The sequence below is a fragment of the Aplidium turbinatum genome, chromosome 2 (genome assembly GCF_918807975.1).
Source record: "Aplidium turbinatum chromosome 2, kaAplTurb1.1, whole genome shotgun sequence".
Lineage (NCBI taxonomy): Eukaryota > Metazoa > Chordata > Ascidiacea > Aplousobranchia > Polyclinidae > Aplidium > Aplidium turbinatum.
In genome coordinates this window covers 43,070,133-43,093,770 of record NC_137473.1, presented here as the reverse complement: position 1 = coordinate 43,093,770, position 23,638 = coordinate 43,070,133, and the positions used below count along the sequence as shown (strand labels likewise).

Below are 23,638 nucleotides of genomic sequence, written 5' to 3'. Positions count from 1 at the left end.
AGCTTCAACTTTTGAAAACCATCTTACTTCACAATGCCATAGAAGGGTTTTGAATTTCGATTCCGTTTTACTACACCAATTTGCGAAAATACGCGTAGGCCTACTAGGGTGCGTTACTCTCAACGTGTTTGGTTACAGTTAATAACTTGCACAGAAGTGTTAATATGCAGTACTTTAAGTAAAATTGGCATACTCTCTGCGACCCCTGCAGTTCGTTACGCGACCCCTTGCGGGGTCGCGACCCCCAGTTTGGGAAGCCCTGGGCTAGGCTATATCAACACAAAAGTAAGAAACTGTTGTTTTCAACTTTAATGTCCAAATAATAAAAATAGTTCTTTTCATCATCCAATGATACCTTTGTAGAAATTACAGCAAAAATAAAAATTCAGATAATATGAAACCAAGGAAGTTTCCAAAAATGTTTGCGAAGCAAATACTTTTCGATATCAAAAGTAGCCACAGTGTCATATGTTCGCGAGACGTTAGCTCAGATCTTACGTTTCTTCTATTTGTCAAACATCTTGCATTAAAAGCGGCTACAAAAGAACAAATATTAGGCTAATCTTCATAAAAATTGTAACAGTGTCGAAGTTGTCAATGATAGCTTATCATCAAAACAGATTCTTATATAAGTTATAAGAAATTCATGTCGGCTTTGGTTTCTGCGCTTATTCACTGCAAGATGACGTAGGCTATCATTGACAAACCGATACCTGGCAACCTTTGAGTTGTTATGACGTAATTGAAATGGACCGGCCAGGTCTCGTAAAAACCAGGAACGGACATATTTTTGGGGATGATGCCCCTCAGCTTTTGGATCAATCTAATCATTATCACGTAGCCTAGTAGACCTAGTAAGTGACCGTTTAAAGTTAATCACACAACAGTGTACGCATCGCACATAGTTTTTTTTTTAATGACGTCCGGGAAAGCGATTTTGATTTTTGACGGGGAAAAACCGTCAAATTGATTTTTGACGGGGAAAAACCGGGGATGTGGCATACAGCCAAAAGTTCATCTTCCACTCAAATCTGGAATAAAGTGCGAAGCATAAAAATAGTGAAAAGAGTCATACTTAAAGAGACAACAGTACTTACGGTATACGTCACAACCTGGTTCTATTTAGATGAATAATTTCAAGCAGAAAGTATGACTTTTGTCATAACAAGGTATTATCGATATAATTTTTTGACATTTTCTAAGCAATCGCTCCAGTTCTTTTTCCATCGACCCTCTTTCTGCAAGCGTTCTGATTGGCTGATATGGATACGGTCCAATGCTTCCAAATGGGCAGATAGATACTGACGCAAGATCTCGTCCCTTTGTGCTGACGTCTTGACGTGAGGTAGCGTGGTGTGCTCCGTACAAAGAGGCTCTGGAAAACAACAAGTCCGATCGTTGCGTTATGAAAACTTCTTTATAAACAGAACATTAACAAAATTGTGATTAGGAAATTACCTTGGATATCACGTAACAACTTCTCATTGTCACTTTTGCTTAGGTTCAACAAATTATAGTTACAAGGAGGCCAGGCATTTGGGCCCCGTTCCACTATTGACTTTTCTCCAAATGATGGATCAGTGACGTCAGCAATTTCGTACCCAATGGCGCGCCGCCGCATCAGCACAGAGGTTAGCTCCTTGCGCGGGGGAACACCTAGATAGTGGAGAAATGATTAGATTAGAAACGACACGGAAAAAAGGCAGCAGCGAGAATTGAATGAGCCTTTGGTATACGCTATCTACCAAAGCTCCCATTTCCAGTTCTATTTAGCCGACTTACGGCCGACAATGACGTCATCAACGGTGAGCAGAGAATCGAATTCCTTGAGGAGTTGGTTAGATGTTGTGGAGAGTTTCCGGGAAAATTCTGTCGCTCGTAATCTCACGTTATCCTCAAGACTGGAAGCGTGTTCTTTAATGCCTAAAACGTGTTCCTCCTGATGAAAGAAAGTCTGTTATGCCAAATAAAAAAAAAAAATCGGTGCTATAGTAGGTTCAGTAAGTAGACTATCACTGAAAGGATGGCAACAGCCCACTCTTCGCTGAGTTGGACGATGCGTTATTAATGTATCGAATCACGTATCTTGGATATGGTTTGATTCGTAGACCCAACAGGGAGCATCAGGCTTGGCAGGAAGGAGCTAACAAAATATTTAGGTACCACTTCCCATGCGTACCATCTTTAGTATAGTTGGAGATAGTCGGTTATATGCCATCTGTAAAATGTCGGTTCGCCGACTAAATTGTTGTTTCTATTAACTGAATTCAGCAAAGTATCGAGAAAAATACGCCACACTTGCAATATTCTAAAATAAACGTCCACCTAATACACCCCTTACCTGGCGAAGAGTTTCCTTTTCAGATAGTTCGCTGAGTTGGGTTTTCTGGTCGGGATGACCCATTGTTGTTCGAAGCAAGTGCTTATTCGATTTCTGTGGAAGAATACAATATCACGTAGCTGCATAGCTGTAGGAAAATAAAACATTTTAGGAGTGGGCTACGAACAAAATTTACCCAAATTTCGTCTTCGCAAATATCGAAAAGCACAACAATTTATAATTTTCCCAAATCACTGGACATTTTGCCATAGTTCGAGAAGATTTTTAGTATCAGAGGAGCGACTGTTTCCACCCTGCACCTCCATGCTCCATCTCTTACGGCTATGCGTAGCCGTCACTGTTAATGCACAACGAACAACGATCTGTCGCCATTAGCAAGAGCAACATGGTGCGTAGAAGAAGCGCTCACCTTTAGAGCATCCCATTCTTCCTCCAAGTGATCAAACTTTTGATTAATTTTCTCCTGGTCCTCTCTGAGTGTCCTCATCTCTTCATCTAGCAAGCTGGACAGCACTAGTCGGGACACGTGGCAGATCTCGTACTCGAAATCGCGAAGTAGTTGACGAAACTCTGTGACGGAAGACAAATGACATGGACCATTTGTTGTTGTAACGAACAACGACGCATTCGCACGCATGATCATTGATAAATCAGCCGTGACCTACTTTGAAGTGATGCATTATGGAATTCTTCAGCCTGCTTTTCGTAACTACCCAGTTTCTCGCCGACAGCTTCTGCGCATGCGTCGAAGCTTTCCTGGAATACAAATACATTTTAAAACATGGTTTGCTACAGTAAAAAAATATGATAAGTCAATTATATATCTGAATTATTATTCCTACCTGTATATATTGGGGTCTAGTTGGGTTTCTGGGCCCCTTTTGCTTGTAATATATTTCGGCCGTAGACAGCATGCCATCCAACGTCTCGTATAGTATCTGGCAAACCTATGCACAATCGGTTTAATTCGTTTCTCTATGGGCTACAACATAGCAATCATACGAGTACGAGACACAAAAACTTAAACTTTACGTTTTCAATAAATATACTCGTGTGTGTAATGTGTATGCAAAAAAACACAAGTGTCACCTATCTCAAAAGATATATAGACCTATGCGTTTACAACTAATGGACAAATGAAGTAAGCTGTTTTTCACCGCAGCATCTTTTAAATAATCTCACGCTATCAAATTTCGCAAAGAAAAATTAAAAAACAAACTGCTACCAAGTGAATGAGCCGTGAGCCCACCTTTGCCTTGAAGAAGGTTCCTTCTGGCGGCTTCACACCAAAGACCATGTACTTTGGATCGAACTTGGTCTCCCGTCGCTTGTAAACAGTTGATACAAGTCTGCAACACGGTCGTGATAGTGAAGACGGTGAGAATATCATGATGATCATGAAAAGATCATGGGAAGACAATATATGAGTTAGTATAAGCAATGACAATGACAATCAAATTTTATTTTGCGCCCATTGCGACAACATACAGTAGGCTACACTGCGATCACAGACGGTTTTATTGTAAGTTGCTCCCATTGTTTTGGCATGCCAGCTTTTAAGTGTCTTATCGAGACGCAGTCACGTGCCCATGAGTGCTGTCGAACTAAGGTCATTTAGGACATTGCGCAGACAATCGCCACAAAACCATGAGGTCTCAAACCACGAGCACCTCTCACGATAACTAACATTATTCATCACGGATATTTCGGACGACAAAAGATATGGCTGAATATCTTAGACCGTTTTTTTTTTCAGTGTTGTAATGTGTCCATGCCACCCACAACCCACAGAAAGCGTGAGCAACAAAGAAAAGAACACGTCATTCACTCACCCATCCACTGTGGCCTTTCTGGAAGGTTCCGAATCAGTGGTGCTTCCAGTGATGCTCGGTAGTGTTGTCTGCCGTTGGTAAGCACGTTGTTGCCGCGTTAGGAGCCCGCTCTGCAGGGATAGCAAATGTTTATGAAATAAACTAGCAACACCAACATATCAAAACAATAATTGGAATAATTATTCTCTAAATTACTTAGCCTGGGGTTTCGTAACATGGGTCCGGTGACCCCTTAATCTAAAAAGAGGCATTCGCGAGATGAGGTGTGTTTTAGGATTGACTTTAGTGTGACAAATCAAATAATAGAACACAACTAAATTTATACAAATGCGTCTATTTTAAAGAATACTGATTGCGAGAATCTTTACCTTCGGTCTAAGAAAGCTCCCTGGCAAGCTTGATCTTAGCAGTTTCGCATACTTGGTAAAGTTTTGAACCACTCGAACCCGGTAACTGAGATTGGCAAAACAGAGTAAAGTTTCCGCTTGAAGTGGTATCTATGAATAATTCCATCCAAAGTGCTACTTAATGGAAAACATTCCTTGAAATGAGTTGTTCTAGCGCACACCTCGAGAGTTGAACCAGTTCTGCTAGATCTTGCCATTTCTTAGTTCATAAAGTGATTGAGTGTTAAGGATCTCGTAAAAAGGTGCAGACCATCCAGTGCTGGCAACTACTACTCAAATCCAATTAAGGAAGCTGATGTGATGACGTTTCTGACCTAGGGTAGGATTACATGCGCCCAACGAACAACTTATAGCTGCGTGCATTCACGTACTAATCTTCGTGTTGAAAGTAACAATGCGCTGAATACCATTTCCAGTGCAGTGAGGAACTAAAACAGACAAAACATGTTAAAAGCGTTGGGGTTGATTCAAATTCCTACATGTCCACTTACCACTGAGTTGGTGGTGGAGGGGGGGGCCCGACTTGCTCCGGTTGCTGTAGACCTCATGTCATCCGTGTCAACAACGTTCTTTCCCTTTTGCGTTCTGAAAGCGACATTGATGGTCGATGCATTGACATTTGACATCATAATAAGTGAATCGGTGACACTGATTTCCTAGACAGCAAATCAACTGTCTTCGCATTGATTTAAGGTATGCAGACGTTAAATCAATGCAAAAGAACGGTTGATTGCTGTCTGGGTTTAAAGTTGACACGAAACAATATGCGATCCTCGGCAAAAGGTTGCTATTCTGATTTGTCGAAACATATCTCACGTACAAACGCCTTCGCATTACCTTTTCTCATATCCACATAACTAGGTATAGGCAACGTATTGCAAGTTATTTAATGATTGTAAGTAAGTCATGAAAACCAAGCGACTCCCTGAAATTGCATGTGCCTGTTGGTAAGAAATGTTACCGTTCAAATATACTTTCCAAACTGAGCGCGAACTACGCCACATTAATGCAGCTGTGGAGACGACAAACCTCAAAATATTCTTGATGAGGCCGATAGCGGCGTCTTCAGTAGCTGGCCGGCTCTTCCCAATCGAAGATTGCGTGTCCAGGCCTTGCCGGCTCCTTAGGTCATCTCTGGTGTGAATCTTCCTGCTGGAGGATGGCTGGTTAATAACAGCTGCTGATGAGGTGGTGGTCTCCTGGCTGGCCTGTGCGTGCACACCATCGTTCTCCAGTTGAATCTGTGGCAAAAAAGACGACGTGGTTCATGCTTATCAATACATATCGAATAGAAGAAATTTACTGCGCAAAGTTGTCGCAGCTTCAGCAAATACAGCGAGGCAAGAACAATGCTTCAAGTTAAATACTTCTATCAAGTATAAGAAATACCTTCAGTGCACAGCAGGTGTGGGAAACGAATTAGAAAGTTGCTTTCTGAATGATGATTGTGGTAAAATGTCAACCGCGTAGGACAAACATTAAGAAAACTTACCTGGCTGATACTTCCGTTGGCTATTTGAAAAGTTGTATCCGACAAATGGCAGTTCAAGTATGCCGACCGCTTGTGAATAGAATCCAATATTTCGTGCATGTACGAATGAAGGAGTTTTGGTGTCACACTCTGATAATAATAATGATACGTCACTACGTCATGAAACGACGTAGAAAATACGTAGTCACGCAGCGCAATTACGTAGCAGAGAAAAAACGATGGTTGTCGTACCTCTTTATCAAGATTGGGCCGCTCGCAGGCGTCTATTCGTCTGCGTAAAGTTGCCAGATGGTTGACAACAATTGCACCCATTCCATTGCTGTGCTCGACTTCTGTCTTAATGCGGACCTGAGAGTTGGTCGCCCATCTCTGCATCGACTCAATAAACATCATGTCCATTAAGTGATTGCGAAATCTAGAAACGGAAAGCTGTTAACTACAGCATCATAGTAAACACGTGCACGGCAGAGAATTGTGTTGCTGCGTCCTCCTAAAAAGTAGGCTATCTTTCCTACCCATAGGCCTAATCACAAGACCAAGACACTGCATCCACCTACAATGTTCGTGTTGGCAAGAGTAGTACAAAATCGCACTACCGGTCTTCCAAACTACTGTAAATAGCTTATCCGATATTATACCACATATTTATGCACACAAAAATAATGCAGACACCTAAAAATATACGTAGTGTTTTAGATGAAAGATAAAAGTTCTGAAACAATATTCATGCCTATATGGACAATAGGGTGGCTCGTTTTTGAATTTTTTTTTTAAATTCTCTCGGGGTAGTGGGGAAATGGTGCCAATGAGTGAGAAAACAATCATGACAAAATTTGAGATTTGTAAAAAATTGTCTTCAGCCTCCTCATGGGGCCCAAAAATCGAAAAATGGGGTCAAAAACGCAATTTTTTTTTTAAATATTTTTAGTTTGGGTAGATACAATATTGTTTAGATATATCTAAATAACCTATAAAAAAAAATTGGAGTCATTTGAATGATTCCTTCAGCTTCCTCACAGCTTCTAAAAATTTTTATTTTGCTGAAAATTTCGCATTTTTGTTTGTGGTTACATAACTACAAACTTTGTCAGTGACGTAAATTCAAATAAAAGACGTCACTTTTTCCTACCAAATTAACCCAATTTCATTAAAAAATGACGCAACAGCTCAGGGCAGGCCTATAAAGAGAAATACAATGACGTTTTATAGCTGGCAAAATGTCTAACGCATGTACCCACCCACAAAAATGCGAAATTTTCAGCAAAAGGGAAATTTTCAGAAGCTGTGAGGAAGCTGAAGGAATAGTTCAAATGACTCCAATTTTTTTTCTTAGGCTAATTAGACATATCTAAACAATATTGTATCTACCCAAACTAAAAATATTTAAAAAAAAAATTGCGTTTTTGACCCCATTTTTCGATTTTTGGGCCCCATGAGGAGGCTGAAGACAATTTTTTACAAATCTCAAATTTTGTCATGATTGTTTTCTCACTCATTGGCACCATTTCCCCACTACCCCGAGAGAATTTAAAAAAAAAGTTCAAAAACGAGCCACCCTAATGGACAATGACCTACTTTTCTTCGAACTTATTCACGTAATCGGCAGCTTGTTCGATACGCTTCGATTCCATTCCTTCCAAGTCACGCATGACTGCCCCCTCAGCGTGATCGACTCGCTGGGCTATCTTCTCCAGCTTCTTGCGAAGAGGAATCGTTTCTTCTGGAGAAAAATTACCCCCCTCGCAAAATAACCTGGGAAATAACATAACAATGAAAACCTCAAAAAACCTTCAAACAAACCACAACCCCACATCCATCAATTTCATCACTATCTCTTCATTTTACTTCGAAGAAGCTTTGTCCATCCAGAAATATCAGGGTCGATCAGGATTTTGCTAAGTCTACTAGACACGTACTTGAAGGAGCGAACACACTGCGCGTTGGACTCCCGTAGTCGTCCCAAAGTATTGTCCAATGTTCGCCGGAATGTCCGAAGTGATATTTTGATGTTTTGAACGTACGTGGCCAAGTCCATGTGCAAGGTCTCCGTCAGTTCTTTCAACCTGCAAGGACCAAGATTTGTCTCAAGCTCGCGCTGTTTAGCTGGAGAACGTTATGAATGCTAAAATATTTTGATTTTAGTGCTAAAGTTCACTCATAACTCACTCTAAAAACTATCTTGAAAAAGCATTTGATTTTAGCACTGGAGAGGATATCAGCGGAGTATTTCGCTGAACCATACGAATTAAGTTTCCTGAATTTTAAACTAGGTACGTTTTGTTCATAGTCATGTTTTTACTTTTAAATAAACTTGTATCGGCAGCACTTGACCCTAAAATGAATAAATTTATAAAAAAATTATTTCAAGTCGAAACTAAAGCCAAGTTTCAAGATACGGAAAAAATGTTATCGTTGATTCAGCTTACTTCGTGCATTTGGTGGCGCTGATGTAAACTTCTTCCATCTTTTCGACCCGTGACCTGAACTCGGCAGCTTCGTCATCATGCTGACGCGTCATATGTATGAAGTCATGCTTAACTGACTCCAGAGCGGCGGTGATTCCCCTGCAGTGACGATTGACGCGTTCCTTGTGCAACACGAGTTCGGCTGAAAAGAGAAGCGATATAGGGTAACATAGCTAATAACTATCCTACCCAGACAGCAATATCCGTCATACGTCTTCAGACATTGAATCAATGTAAAAACGACGGATTGTGCAGCCTGGGTTGCGACGGCTGCAAGTGCTTTCGCAAAATTATATTGAAATACGCATATGCTGATATATTACGCTTCATTGGGAATGCACTAATGCTGATGTTAAGTGCGTGCAAATACGTATCAAGCGTGGAGTACATCAAGGATGTGTAGTTTGTGTACTTTCTCCATGTCTTTTTAATTTATATACAGAAATGATTTTTCGACGCATTGATGATATGAAAGGGGTAACAGTTGGCGGTTTGAACATAACAAATTTACGCTATGCGGATGATACTGTTTTGTTGGCTGAATCACAAAAAGATCTTCAAGAAATATTGGACAATGTTAACTCAATTGGTTAAGAATTTAATACGAAAATTAACGCTAAAAAGACCAAATTAATGATAATCTCAAAATCACCAGACACTTCAGTACTCCAAATTATAATTGACAATGAAAATATACACAAAGTAAAATCTTTTTCCTATTTTGGACATTTAATAACTGAAGGTAGGAGGTAGTGTGTCCACGAAATTCTAAGACGGATAGCAATTGCAAGAACTACATTTGGAAAAATGGTTCAATCAATCAAAGGTTAAATTTATCAATTCCTCAAAGGATATTAAAATGCTTTATATATGATCAACCATTTTATACAATACTGAAACTTGAGCAGTGTCACAAAACATGGAGAAACGGATCGATGCCTTCGAGCTCTGGACATACAGGAGAATGTTAACAATTTCATGGAAACAAAAGATCACTAACGATGAAGTATTATCTAAATTCAATTCAAGAAAAATTCTCTTACAAATAGTCAAAAGAAGAAAATCGAAGTATTTCAGACACACAATAAAGCAAAACTCGTTACGAAGTTCATTAATAGAAGGGAAGATGAACGGTAAAAGAAACAAAGGCAGACCAAGAATGATTTGGACAGCAAACATCACTAAATGGACAAAATTAAGTTATAGAAGTGCAGTACTAACATCTCATGGTCGAGAACAATGGCGCATTGTATCCAACCCTCAATACGAGGAAGGAACATAATGATGATGATGATGAATACCGTAATACCTATGCGCTTCAAATTCAAACAAATTTCGAGTCAGTTCAATTTCAAACAGCTAAAAAATCGATTTTGATGTGTCAGACCATCTTCAGTTAATTCAAATAAAAACAAAATACGAGACTTCTTTAGGCGTATATGTTTGTACTTATATTGCGCTCAGGATTGTGCAGTGATGCCCTTATAATTATAATAATTATTAATTATATATTATATAAATTATATATAAAAAATATAAAATATAAAATAATAAAAAAAAATAAATAAAAAATATAATTATATATATATTATATATATAATTATATATTATATTATATATCATATTTATATATTATATAAATTATAATAATTTATAATTATATTACGCTCACATTGGGACGCGTCTTACACTCCACAAGGACATTGCATGCGTTTTTTCATCCCTTACGTTTCCACATGAGTATGCAAGGTTATGGAGAAGTGGGTTAGGTTGGAAACTGCTGAGGTGACCAACCTGCTCGTACGTTCCTTACATCCACCTCAATGCGACGGGATCGTGGAGCGTGGAGATGAAGACGAAGATCTAGTTCGGAAGCCAACTCTTCGCACTTATCCTTCGCTAGTATCTCAGCCGTGCGTGCTGACTCCTCCTTCCATTGCTCCATGTGGTCGAGAAACAGTATCCGGATTCTGAAGAACAAAGCATCAATTGTCAACCTGCTCAAGGAGGTTCATTATTGGAAGGTTAGTTACTCACTGAGACTTAATGTCTTTGATATACGCGGGATCCACGTAGACATTCTGAATGTAGTCCGGCATCTGGTACACAAACTGGGTGTCTGCAAAAGAATGCGTCACTTTAGAATAAATACCTTGCTGAAAACGCTTGCTTGGAATGCTTCCAAGACAGACAATCGGTCGTTTTTTTACATTGATTCAATGTCTACACCGTTAAATCAATGTAAAAAAACGATCGATTTGCTGTCTGGGTTGCTACCTTAGTAGTGTAGCACTGGTAGAACCTCGCAAGCTCTAAAATAGTTTAACGAATGTCGACATGTCAGATAATTATCTCGAGAGCTACAAACAGCAAGTGTATTGTAGTTCCTCACAAGAAACGTGCTTAAAATATAAACAAAAACTACTTTAGTTACTTGTAAATCGAAATTACTTTCAAAATCAGTCATAAACGTCAATTCTTCCGAAGATAAGTCTTTCTTTGAATTGAAAGTATCGTCTTCTTCCTCCACGTCGGCATAGCCAACAACGTAAAACTGTGTTCCTTTGGCTGTAGTGAGAGTCTCTCGGACAATCTTTTCAAGTTCTGGTTCCGATTCTTCTTCAATCATGTGCGATTTCTTCTTGTTCTTGTACTAAAAATAAAGTTTAGCCCGATCAGCAATGTACAAAAGTCGGCTGAACATGACAGGCCTAGTTTTAGTATGCACGACGACAAGCATGAGTTACATAACAAAATCGGGAAAATGAAAGAAAAAAAAAATTCAACCATTGCTACCACAAAATTTTCCTGATTTTTTCTACTGTCTATTACCAGATGTTTCTCTTCATTTCCCTAAACAAAAACATTGCTACGTCAACACGACGCTGTTTACATTCAGTAAGCAAAATGTTGGAAACACAAATATGCGCTACCTTTGTTTTAGACGCTTTGCTGCTGTTGCTACTGTCGGTGTACGACTGCTGACTCCACTGTCGCTTCAACTGTTGTCAACAGGAGGAAAGATGTTATAACTAAGATACTTTCTGCATGTTCAAAAAACTAATTTGCTTTTATTGATATAATGATGCAACAGAATTTTTCAACACTACACATTCCTTGTATATTTTACTTTAAGTAAAGTCAAACTTTCTAGGATACTCTGTAAGCTAGATGAGATGTCTTCATTTGCAATACCTTTGACTTCGGTGTCCCGGTTTGTTGTTCATCTAGCCTGAGGCTGCTTTGTGCTCGAAGCTAAAATGTGAGGACAAACTAATTCTCTAGCTGTAATCCCTTTTATAAAACTGCCAGCGATCTAACACCGAAAGAACAAGCAAAATCATTTTTCTAAAAACATTTAACAATAAGAATCCCACTGATGTTTTCGTTGTGGTCCAACAAACACAACCGATACCTATAGTTATTCAGAGCAGTGTTGCCAATGCAATCAATTTCATAGTGTTCGACATGGCCATAAATAAGTCTATCAAAAGAAGATATAGATGTCTCTTTAGATATCCCCTTTAGATCTCATTGTTAAAACAAAGAGAAAAAATCTGTTTAGTTTCTTGTTTGTTTTGTGCAAACCATGTACTGTAGTATCAAAAAAATTACTCAGATAATTGTAATAAAGCTCAACAGAGCAGCTTGTATCTACCTTCCCTTTTTCTTTGGTTGGTGGTTCGCTCTGACTCCGTCTGTTCAGCTGCAAACAATATCCGTCATCTATCGGCAGCATAGAGGTCAAACGGAGCAATCAAACGGTGAAAGAATTTGGCAAATGAAGCAAATTGGTTAACAAAAACCTATCAGCAATTGAACTACCCACGGAAACACGTCAAAGAGCGCAATTACCCAGAGAAACAATTCACTTGAAATGGTCACTTTAACCAAACCAAACTGAAAACAAATGGGAATATTTAAATAGGCCTGATCAAGTCAAATCAAAATAACTTGTCTACCTTGGCAGAAATCTTCTTCAAACTGACAGACGTTCTGGCCTGTACGCTTTTCTTCTGCTTCGGCGACTCCTTTCAAGTAATCAAATTGCAACGTTTTAATATATTAATCATGAATATTTTCTCCACCTCCTGGTTGATTAGCGCATAAACTGATCTGACAGATCCTTGTGACATATCGCATTACTAAAATAACATGAGTCTCCTCTCCGATTAAATAATTCCAAGCGGTAAACTCTGCACTTCACATGTTACGTATCAAAACTGCGGGTCAGGCCCCGGCTCCAACCGCTCCTGTTGAAGTGACACAAGCGTGGTACTACCTTGAACGAACATCAAGATCGGGGCCGGTTTATAAGAAATAAAATAGAAAAATTAAACAAGCAACAGCTGCTAAAACTCATATTACCACTAGCTGTAATTTTAACATTTCTTGACGGGTGACATTCAGCTCACCTCTTCCTCTTCAACGATGGTGGCTTTATCCGCGGGATTTCTCCTGTCCACACTGAAGAAGTTACAGACGCTCAGGTCGTATCTTTGCAGTTCAGCTTCTACCATACCTGGATACTCGGCAACTTTCTTCAACTGTTCGCCGTGAAACTCTTCGTACCTGCAACAGTTACCCAATGCAAGGTTGCCTTGCCACAGTACTATGCGTTACAGAGAAACTTTTTGTTTTCTAATGCAAACGTTTTCTCTGAATACTGAAAAGTTTAGATGTTCATCGCGATAATTATCTTTTCAAGCATTAGTTGCAAAGTTCATCTGATGAATGTAAAAGCAAATACCCAAACACGGCAAATAATGCTAGAAAAGATAAGAATCCTGATCAACATCCAAACATTTCAGTGATCAAGGAAATGTTTTCCTAAATATGATTCCAAGTGTTTTGATTCTATTGGGACAAAACGACTCGAAGTTAAGTCTGCAGAAACAAAACGCAATGGCCACTTTGTGTGCAGCGAGTGTCCTTGAGCCACTCACCCATCCTTGATGTATTGTAAGAGTGCCATGCACTGTTCCATGGAGGCTGTCAGCGCCTCGTCCGAGCTCTCCTGACGCAACTTGTCGAGGTTCACGTCGAGCTTCATCTCCCTCTCTTGATTATCCACGTCATGGTGTTGGCGCGCTTGCTCCATTTCCTCCTAAAAAATTCGATTATGACGTACTGCAACATGACCGGACACCAGATCATGTGTAGCTTTGTGCGCAAATGAAGGTATTTCAAAGTTTACCTTATAAACGAAACACATGGCAAAGCTTTCAAATAAGGATATTCACCGGAGCAGCAGTGTTTCAGATTCTTTGGATACACGAAACCACACAGTATGGATGTTGTTTTAAATCAGGATTTTTGAAGTTCACCGGGATGTTACAAGTGCATTAATTCAATAATTGAACCTTCACTTTGTATCAATCAAAGCGTGCAAAGTATCGTCATTGATAGAGTTGGTGAGAGACGATATCAGTCCAAGGAAACTGGACGGAATCAACCCCAACAACAGAGAATCATGGCGAAAAGGTTATAAAAATGGCGGACCCCTGCTAGCGGAGAAAAACGCCAGGTTTCGTCAAAAGAAGATGGGACAAACGGATGATGGTAAACTACTCAATTGAATATGTTTCTAAGACAAACAATACAAAGTTTTACGCACTGACATCCATTCCATATAAAAACTAGCATGCCGCTTGAATTTTACAGAAAACATTTTTACTGCAATGGTAGAAGAAAATCAAACGTTGATGAACAATTGAACATGTGCTATTTTTCACAGCTGTGTCCCATCTCACCTGTAGGTTTCTTTCCTGCTTAGCCATACCCACCACATGAACATCCCAAAGATGGGCTGTTTCTTGGGCAAACTTGTACAGACTCTTTAGTTGCTGCTCCGAAGATATAGTGAGCTCTTCCAGTTGAACCTGTGAAAGAACATGGACAGCATGGAGTCGTAGAAGATTGACTAATGCGGATAGCTTGCTCAATGCTTATGCAGTAAGTTCCAACAAATCGCAAGAACCGTCCGGAGTAATACACAAATCCTGCACTGGTCTCTTTTTTTTGAAATGATCGTCAGACAATTGATATTTTTTCAGCAACGATCTCTGATATCAATGTCTTACTTTTACAATCAATCATGGAATCGTTATGGAAACGTTATTTTCATTAAAATTCAAAAGAATGAAAATACAACTGAATTAAGAAAACTATCATATAACGACACATTATATGAACACAATGCAAGGGCTGAGCGAAGATTGTTTAAGAAATAACTCGGGACGACAAATAACTACCATGAAAGAGTCCACATGACTAGCCATTGATCGTATTCCCGATACGCGCCTTGATTAAACTCCGAAATAACGAAAGCAATTTATATCGACAAGCAAGGTGGTGACATCATAAACAATCGCGGCAATCAGATTTTTGTATTAGAAAAAAAAACACAATAAAGAACATTGGAGTGCGATATGCTCGCACAATTGTTCATTTTATCTCTTTAAAAGTAACCTTTGTAAGGCTTGTTTGTGTCTGCTGGAACTACAGCGACGCTAGATGTTTTCAGTATATCTTATCAGCATACAAAGTGTGCACATAACAATAGAACAGTTGTCACCACGCACGTCCATTTCACCAAGCTTCTTCTCGAAAGCTTTGAGCTGGTTGCCAACTTGAGGAAGCAAGTGGTCATTGACGATTCTGCCCATGTCGTCCTCATCACACACTTTCGAAACCAAGAGGTTTTGCTGCAACACATAGAAAAGCATATCTCAAGCATCGGATCGTGGGAGAGTGAAGTTAGGCAAAACATGCTTTAAGTGTAACCGGTTTGATTCCAGGTCGAGGTGCAAACCACGTGATGTTGAATCACGACGATAAGCAAATTTTAATCGTTTATTTGGGTTATGGTGACGAAGTTATCACGTGGAGCAACAACCTGGGCGTAAACGGAAGCAATTAAGCAGAAACTTACAGTTACAGTGAAAACCATAAACCAGTCACCGCGACAATCAAGTCTGCGACACCATCAGAGGCTCAGAAGGCATTGTGCCATTTAAATAAAAAAAGCGAAATAAACTTTCCATGACAGTGAATCGAAACTACAAGTTGGGCGAGTATGTCCGTTTATGCATTTCATTGTTGGTGGTTCTCCCTTGTTTGCAAGGAAAAAGAAAATGTGTTGAAAACATCCATTTAATGACAAGCAGGTTATTTGTATATGGCTTATACTGCACTTCTGTTTTGAATTGCAAACAAAAAGAAAAGCAAAGAGGTCCGTTTGCAAAGTTTAGCTTCAAATTTGGGTAGTTTCAAAAAAACTTGCAACAAGTTACATCGAATATATGTAACATACCTTGTACTTGTCAATCTCCATCAGACACACCTGGCAGGTGGCTTCGTACTTTTGGTGCAACTTTTGGACCATTTTCATGTTAAGTTTGTCAATGTCCTCATGAACCTTGGTCAGAGCTACGTTCCACTCACAAACAGCTTGCTTGGTCGACGAGGGAGGCTGCCACACAACATGCAGATCTTAATGCAACGCCATCTCACCGCGATGTTAACAGCAAGCAAATCCAAACTGCTAACCAGTGAAAAATCAGAAAACAGGCGACAACAGCCCCATAAAGTTTGCAAATGCTTTCGAAACAGTCTTCATTTGCAAAATAGTGAGCTGTTGTTAAAATGAAAACAAAGACTATCGTCATTGGAAAACGTGCTAACTTTAGTAAGTGTGATTGTTGTTTGAATGTGAATCTACAGTTTCTTGGTGAAGCTTTCCTAGCACAATACAGATCCGACAGCCAAGAAAGGCTTAACACAACAGTTCTTTAGTACAATCAAACAAGCATATTCCGTCCGCTGATCACAAGAACGTTACAATTGATCACCTTGAATTCTCTAAGTTGTTCGATGATATTCTGGCGTTTGTCGCTCAATGCCTTCTGCTCGGCCAACAATGTATCAAGGATCAGGTTGATATCAGGCGAATTTACTATTTCTTCACCTTTCATGAAATCGCTGCATGAAAAAAATTAACTCTATTATCAAAGTACAAATATAATTGCATCCAGGCCAGGCAGCCACTGTAGTTTACTGCTTCGATTAATTATCAATTCTCACAACGAAGTAACCACAGTCGGCGATGGTGCGGGAACAGTAGGAACTTGTTATAGTCTATGCTATAGATTTATATGTGGCAACTCACGAGAACTGATGCACTGCCAGCTCAGCGTTGAGTTTCTTCCAATCCTTGATCCGTTCACTCCACGCTCTATGCTGCGTCACTTCCCTGGCAATGTCGCTCTCCAGTAGGTTGGTAGTCAACTTGGCGAAGGCGCGCCTAAAAAAAGTTTTCTAAAATCTTAACTTGACAACGTTGCAAAAGGTATTACCCAGTCAATGAGCTAAAAAAAATAAGATTTGTTGGCATTGGAAGTGTTGTGACTTGTAAATTGTACCGTCCACGAAACGCCGTTAAATCCACAGATGTCTTCAAGTAGTTGCTCAGGGACAATGGTTCAATTGTTAGCGAGCATGTTTCAAGCTTGTCGTAGTGCTACAATGCTGCATCATTGTTGTGAAAGCCAACGATTGAATGGTTGTTCCTCGCATTACTTTTTACGAAGCTCGTCGTCGTCGTCGTGTGAGCGTCTGGGGCCGAGGGTCTATCCTTTTACCACCCCAGATTCACGATGTTCCCGGACTACACTGGAAGGCTACTAGAGAGCAGCCAGTCTTTGGTTTCATCATCCAGAACACGCAGACCTTCCACTCCGTTAGGTGGCTTGAAGATGGAGCAGTCATTGATGATGTGGTCTGCGGTCTGTTCCTCGGCACCACATTCACAGGAGGAGGAAGAGGCCATTCCCCATTGGTGCATGGTTGAGCGGAAAAGCCCGACGCCCGTACGGAGACGGTTGAGGCGCACCCATGCCTGTCTTGGTAGTGTTAGACCGATGGGGCGTGTGTCGGCGTCGGGGATGAACGAATAGAGTCTGGTGGCGGTTGACTTCCATTCAGAACTCCATTTATGGTCCGCCCAAGCAGCCGCAGAGATGTCTTGTACATCAGCTTCGTTGATAAGAAGTTGAGCGGCTGGCACGAATGGGTGTCTTGATTTCAGTCGACGGGGGTGCTCGTTTGGGAGAGCAGAGATCTTGTGGTGGAGAAGGTGGTTAGGCTCCAGTGCCCGTCGACCGAGGGACAGAGTGGCTTCTTCGCGACGAAGCTCAGCAGGTTGGATGCCAGCGAGAATGGGGAGATTGTCCAACAGTGGCGTATACTCAGGGTGTTCAAGGTGTGCACTGCACAGTGCACGCCCCAAGAAATCCAGAAAAAAAGAAAACTTCCATCTGTTGTCGATGTTCTTTACTTTCATGATATTCTAACATCATGCTGCATGCTGATTGCTTTCTTTTCAATTGCAAAACTCGTCCCCTTCTAATTTTAATACTCCAACGTTTGAGGTCATTGCCTTTAATTTTTTTCGGTCATTACCTTTAAGCTGGGTGTGCACTGTGCACTGACAGCTTGGCGAGTGCTATTTAAAATAAACAATTAAGAAAAATGACGTCACAAGGCAGCGAAAACAGCAATGGTTTTAGGTCAGCCAGGCTGTGCACTCGCTGATCTGCACACCTTGGCGCGTCATTGGGGGAATCCCAGGCAATAGCAAGTTTTAGCTTGTTGGATTAGAGTTTGAGGTGATCAGCGTTGGAAACAACTTTTGCTAGAACTGAAGCAAAAGCAAGCTTTCTACGACGATGTAATTCAAAAATTTATTGCACAAACAAGAAGAATCGAATTATGCTATAGATGAATTTTCCTTCTGTAGTCGAAGTGTTAAACATTTTCGTTTTTACTAAGTAGTACGGCGGATAAAAGTACAGCCGACCAACATAGCAATCGACTTTCTTTTCTTGTTTATTATCGAGTTGCTTTGCTATTGTTTTTTGTTTTAACTTTCACCTGTTTGTTTTTAATTCGCTTGTACATTTCTCAAGGTGTTGCGACCGTGCCTAATCCTTGCATGAAGTAAATCATTTCCATCTCGAGCACGCTTTAACTTTCGCGTTTTTTCAGACTCCTGCTGTGTTATGGCAAGTAATATTGTTCGTTTTGATGGTCGGAAATAAAAAGTGAGCTGAAGTATGAGACTTTAGAAATGCAACTTAATGTTTGATATTATTAAGTCTTTCATTCAATGCGCTGTCAAATAAATATCTACTTTGTATTCTTCTCCATTCCGACAACATTATTTTTGTCAGTTCTGTTCATGTTCAGAATTTGTGCTGAAAATGCTCTCTGAACGCACCAAATTCAATGTTAATTTTAAAAATTTTCTGGGGGAGGCCCCCAGACCCTCCGCTGTTGCTTTGCCGTCACTGAACACCCTGTCAAAGTGGTCACGGTACGCCACTGTTGTCCAATGGTGTGGGACGCAGGCATCCGGTCACTGTGCACAGGGCGCTGTTTATGGCAGTGTCGATGTTATGGCAGTGAGCACTGCGACACCAAACAGGTGCACAGTATTCTGATGAAGAGTAGACAAGGGCTAAGGCTGCTATACGCAAAGTGTCAGCCCTCGCCCCCCAGCTAGAGCCTGCCAGGCGCTTGAGTAGCGCAGCGCGGGATGTGAGTTTCTTACGCAGTGACACCAAATGGTGGCGGTACCGGTATGTGAGCGATCTGTCCAGTGTCACCCCAACATATCTTGGTTCGGGGCAGAAGGACAGAGATTTTCCGTTGTTCTGGACGTGTAGCTCACGATCAGCTTCCCGATTATGGAGGTGGAAAGCTGCTGCCACAGTTTTGGTTTCGCTGAGTTTCAGTCGCCAGTTCTGGAGATAAGCTGAGAGAGTTTTCATGTCCTGGCTCAAGGTGTCTTCTAGATTTTCCCACGACGTTGTGGAGTGGAGAATTGCCAGGTCGTCCGCATAAGCATATTTTGCGGAGACCGTAGTTGGCAGGTCGTGGGAGTAGATGTTGAAAAGAAGTGGAGCCAGGACCGATCCCTGTGGGACGCCGTTTTTCAGGCGTCTCGGTCTGCTTCGCCGTGAGCTACCGGTGGTGAGGGTGAAGCTTCGATTCCTGACAAGTTCCATAATCATATGAACCATATGTCGGTCAGGAAGCAGGCGAAGCAGCTTATCAACAAAATTCAACAACAGCTTATTTACGAAGCTTATCAACAGAAACAAGTGAAGGCGTCGTAGCAGACAACTGGGCGACCCTGATGATTCCGTTGTCGGAAAATGAAATTTAATTTAGCTAGTATAGCGGTTGTGTGTTATTAATTAAGCTATTGCGCAACTACTCTTCCAGCCAATAAAATTCGTCCTGTTTTACATTGGTTCAACGTCAAGCCGAGGAAAACTACAAACCTGTTGGCCAGAGCGCTTTGATTGATCATCATTGCTTCGTTTTCGATCAGCCGATGAACGCTGGAACGTGGTAAACTGGCTATCTTCTCAAGTTTCATAGTGTAGCTCCTCAGAACAGAAGATATCTGGCAATGCACAGCATCAGTGACTGGCTTGCAATTTTAAAAATGAGCCATGAGGCATTTCGAGCAGGATCCAAGATCAATGGCACCGAGCAAGTATTCCTAACTCACAAACATGCAAATAAAACATAGTTTTGGAAGAGTAGCCTATTTACTAATAAAATCTAATGAAGTCAACAGAAAACTATCCACAAATATTGCTGAATAGTCACCCAACAGCATAAGGCAAAGATGAAGTGTGCAATTGTACATTTATAACGTAGTTAAGGTGTATCTCGTTGGACAAACATGCTTTTAAACAGTTAAAACAAAAACCGACTGAAGATTATGACTGATGTCACTGAACGTATCAACAATGGGTAGCACCAGAGATGCAGTAAGCCTGAATGCGAGACCCAATGCACGCATAACGTCACCATCTCTAATAGTGGGCATCATGTGCCGTACCGTATCGAGTCGCTCGTCTTCTACTTGGTTCAACCACTCACTGGCGCTCTCAATCCACTGCCTTCGCATAGAGGAATGCAGCGCCACTTTCTCCCATAGTGCTTCAAGTTGATCGTAGCTGAAGTTCACCAATGCCTCGTCTGAGGAGATGACACTGCATTGAAGAATACACGAGTTCAAATTTTACTAAATGAAGGTCAATCCGACTCGTGTCTACAAGTTACACAGCGTATAAAAAGTATCATAATCAAAAGGCAAAAACTGGGATCTTCGAGTCAAGGCTGATGTACGGTTCTATGTGCTCACAAACTCTTCTTTAACTGCAATCCATCAGCGGCAACAGAGATTGAGAAGACGCGGAATCCACAATTACAGATAGAAATTTCCAGCGGACAAAACATTAATATGCATTCATTCATATAGATTTAAGTGAAAAAAAAGAGATAACGTACGTGTATTAACGTTACGCCCTAGTCTTGAGCCTGCGCTATAGGATTTTAAGGTGAAGTACAGTGTACGCAATCCTGACCTCACTTTTTAAACACAAGGTTTGTCTTCCCTGGCTCAGCATGCTGCTGAAACGAGGACAATGAGATCCCTGAGTTGTAGGTTTTATATCAGACTTTCCTTGTCTTAGCTTTTTCTTTAAGAACCTTTCCCGCCCTAAGCCCTAGTCTACTGCTTAGGTAAATCTACTTTTAAAATTTGGAAATTTAACTTGGTAGCAGTACCTGAATTCTTCTTCGATGACACGATCGTCATCTTTGATTTGCTCCTTTATATTCTGCCCAATAGAGTTAATCCTCGGCTCCACCCTGGTACTGATCAAACTTAGGTCGTGGTGCATCTCGTCCAGCATCTTATCGTGCCTAGATAAATTTTCCACAAGCATACAAAGAGTACCAACCAGTCGTTGAAAAATTACATATGTATATTTACATTTTACAAGGTGGGTGGACACTATCCGCTTGAACTTGAAGGTTTTGTAAAAATGTATATATACATATGCTTCCATCTTAGATATATTATATATTCTTCAAGCTCATACTTGTGCGATACACAATAGAAAACAAAATGTAAAAAAGAACATTCGCCCAGCTCAAGGTACTTTTACACTGTGGCCGAGTGGTTAGCGCGTTGGGCTCGCAGTCGAGAGCCTGTTCGACTCCAGTTCGACTCCTGTTCGACTGCATGTTCGACTCCAGCCATCCGCACTTGCTGTTGTTTCTCTGGGCAAGAAACTTTACGATAATTGCCTCTACCCAGTGATCGATTTCGAGTAATGGGTAGTAGGCTACCAAATTTAAGTCATAAGTAGAGTAGACAACCGGAAACAGACATTGCAGTCGGCTGCAGCGTGGGTCAGGTGTACGTCGGAAGGCGTACACCGATGCATAGCGCTCAAGTCCGCTTTCCCGCAATGCAGGGTAAAGATATGAAAAACAAACAAACAAACAAACTGTAACCTTGCATACAACCATTATAAAAATGTGTTGTGGCGCAGGGATGAAAATTTTTATTTGTTAATCGAGGGGTTCCAGCATTACTGTGGGCTTATAAAACCATAAACGATTAAAGTTTTGTGGGAAACCTTGTATCAGACCAAAGATTACTTTAATTAAACAATAAGTGAAAGCTTTGTTACCATTCAAAATACGTGTAGTATCAAATGAAAATATACTTTAGTAATAAGTAAAATCGAATACATCATACCTTTCTTTTCTCTTGTCAGAAATTTTTTCTATAATGTTTGAATCTTTTTTGGTGACATGAAGGACATTAGGCAAGCCACGAACTTCACGTACTTCAAAGTTGGTCTCAGCGTCTTGTAATCGAAATGTTGTTTCTTCAGTGATTTGCCTAAAAAGAAGTGTCTATGATATTCACAATAGGATCAATATATCAAATCGTGTCTCATCTAAATTTCTTGCAATAATACACATCAAAAATTTCTTTAGTGTGAAAGGTTGCCATTTGCTGATCATAGTATAAGTATTAAAAACTTAAAACAAAAATTTAAATTAAAAAAAAAAGTTTACTTGCCTTTTATTTTAATTTTACTGAGGTGTTGCAGCCCAGCCATATTCTAAACTGATTGTTCTGTTTTGGTATCATGCGCATTATAACATTCACGTTTTGTCGCTTCTACAGTACGGTACCTTTTTGTAGACTTCTGCTATGTATGGCATATATTGTTTTTCGTTGTGATGGTCAGAAATAAACACAAACTGAACTAAGTAATGTATGGAATTATAATATTACCTATGAAGCACTGGGTTCTCGGTGGTTGAATCATTGGGCATTCCAGAGGCCCACATTTTTTGACGGCTTGTCAGAATATTAAAAGTTGTCCTATCTGATGTCGTGTTAGAGGTATCACTTTTGGAAAGTTCAGCATTTTTATTTCCAAGTTGTGGTAAGACAACGCTTTTCTCTGTAGTTTGTTGAAGTTTCGATTTTGATGCACTGAAGGATTCCATTAACTGCACTTCTGCATCAAACATTTGACGATAAACTTTTCCACTTTGAAGTACACGAACCGGTACCTTAACCTCAGCCATCTTGTGGAAAATGCAAACAAATGTCCTACTTTACAACACACAAAAACAAGTCACATTTTTATAAGCAATTTTCTGCTTTATAAAGCATAGTTAATTAAAATGAAAATAATGCTGTTCATGTTATCATTCAATTGTGAACATAACCTCTCAGGGACAATTGACAAGTGCAACAAGTAAACATTTATAATATAGAATAATTTTTTAGTGGCTGATGATACTAAAAGAATGACTTCTGCCGGCAAGGTACAACAATGTGTGATTAAAACGTAAGACATTAATGAAACTGAAACAACTAGAAATGAGAACTTTATAAAAAGAACAAAAACACATTGGACTAACAATACATGTGAGGTGTACACAAAAACCGAGTCTGTGTCAGTGGTTCAAAGCTTCTACATCTACAGCTATGCAAAACTGCCACGATTATGCTTTTTAACATGGCTTTTCAGTCTGAGAGGAACGATTCTCGCAGTCATTTGAATGAAGCAAGCAATTAACAACTAGTTAACAACAACAAAAATGATGATCAAAGAGATGATTGGTTAAAGGGCAGGTTAGTCATTTGATTAATGATTGATTAGTTCAGTAACATTCAATAAACACTACCAGAAATTTCACGGCTT

At 40.2% G+C, this 23,638-nt stretch overlaps 1 protein-coding gene across 3 annotated transcripts; it reads right to left on the bottom strand.

Annotated features, from left to right (window-relative positions):
* Positions 1-291: 291 nt before the first annotated feature.
* Positions 292-23,083, bottom strand: LOC145764836 (coiled-coil domain-containing protein 180-like). 3 transcript variants are annotated; one of them, XM_082576519.1, is made up of 35 exons: positions 22,717-23,083; positions 22,168-22,314; positions 21,186-21,323; positions 20,455-20,608; positions 19,886-20,010; positions 16,708-16,842; positions 16,391-16,520; positions 15,853-16,011; positions 15,122-15,244; positions 14,291-14,419; positions 13,484-13,644; positions 12,953-13,109; positions 12,500-12,568; positions 12,196-12,243; positions 11,733-11,792; positions 11,471-11,539; positions 10,989-11,190; positions 10,575-10,656; positions 10,332-10,507; positions 8,499-8,679; positions 7,989-8,135; positions 7,648-7,824; positions 6,304-6,487; positions 6,073-6,201; positions 5,610-5,821; positions 5,072-5,165; positions 4,174-4,283; positions 3,591-3,690; positions 3,184-3,288; positions 3,007-3,097; positions 2,751-2,911; positions 2,342-2,434; positions 1,783-1,939; positions 1,459-1,656; positions 292-1,375 (listed from the first exon to the last, which is right to left on the bottom strand). In XM_082576519.1, the coding sequence occupies exons 1-35, from the start codon at positions 23,013-23,015 to the stop codon at positions 1,173-1,175; spliced, it is 4,905 nt and encodes a 1,634-aa protein (XP_082432645.1). In that variant the 5' UTR covers positions 23,016-23,083; the 3' UTR covers positions 292-1,172. The 3 variants fall into 3 exon arrangements, with proteins under 3 accessions (XP_082432645.1, XP_082432646.1, XP_082432647.1); XM_082576520.1 differs by lacking the exon at positions 11,733-11,792; XM_082576521.1 differs by lacking the exons at positions 11,471-11,539; positions 11,733-11,792; positions 12,196-12,243; positions 12,500-12,568.
* Between the last annotated feature and the right edge of the window lie 555 nt (positions 23,084-23,638).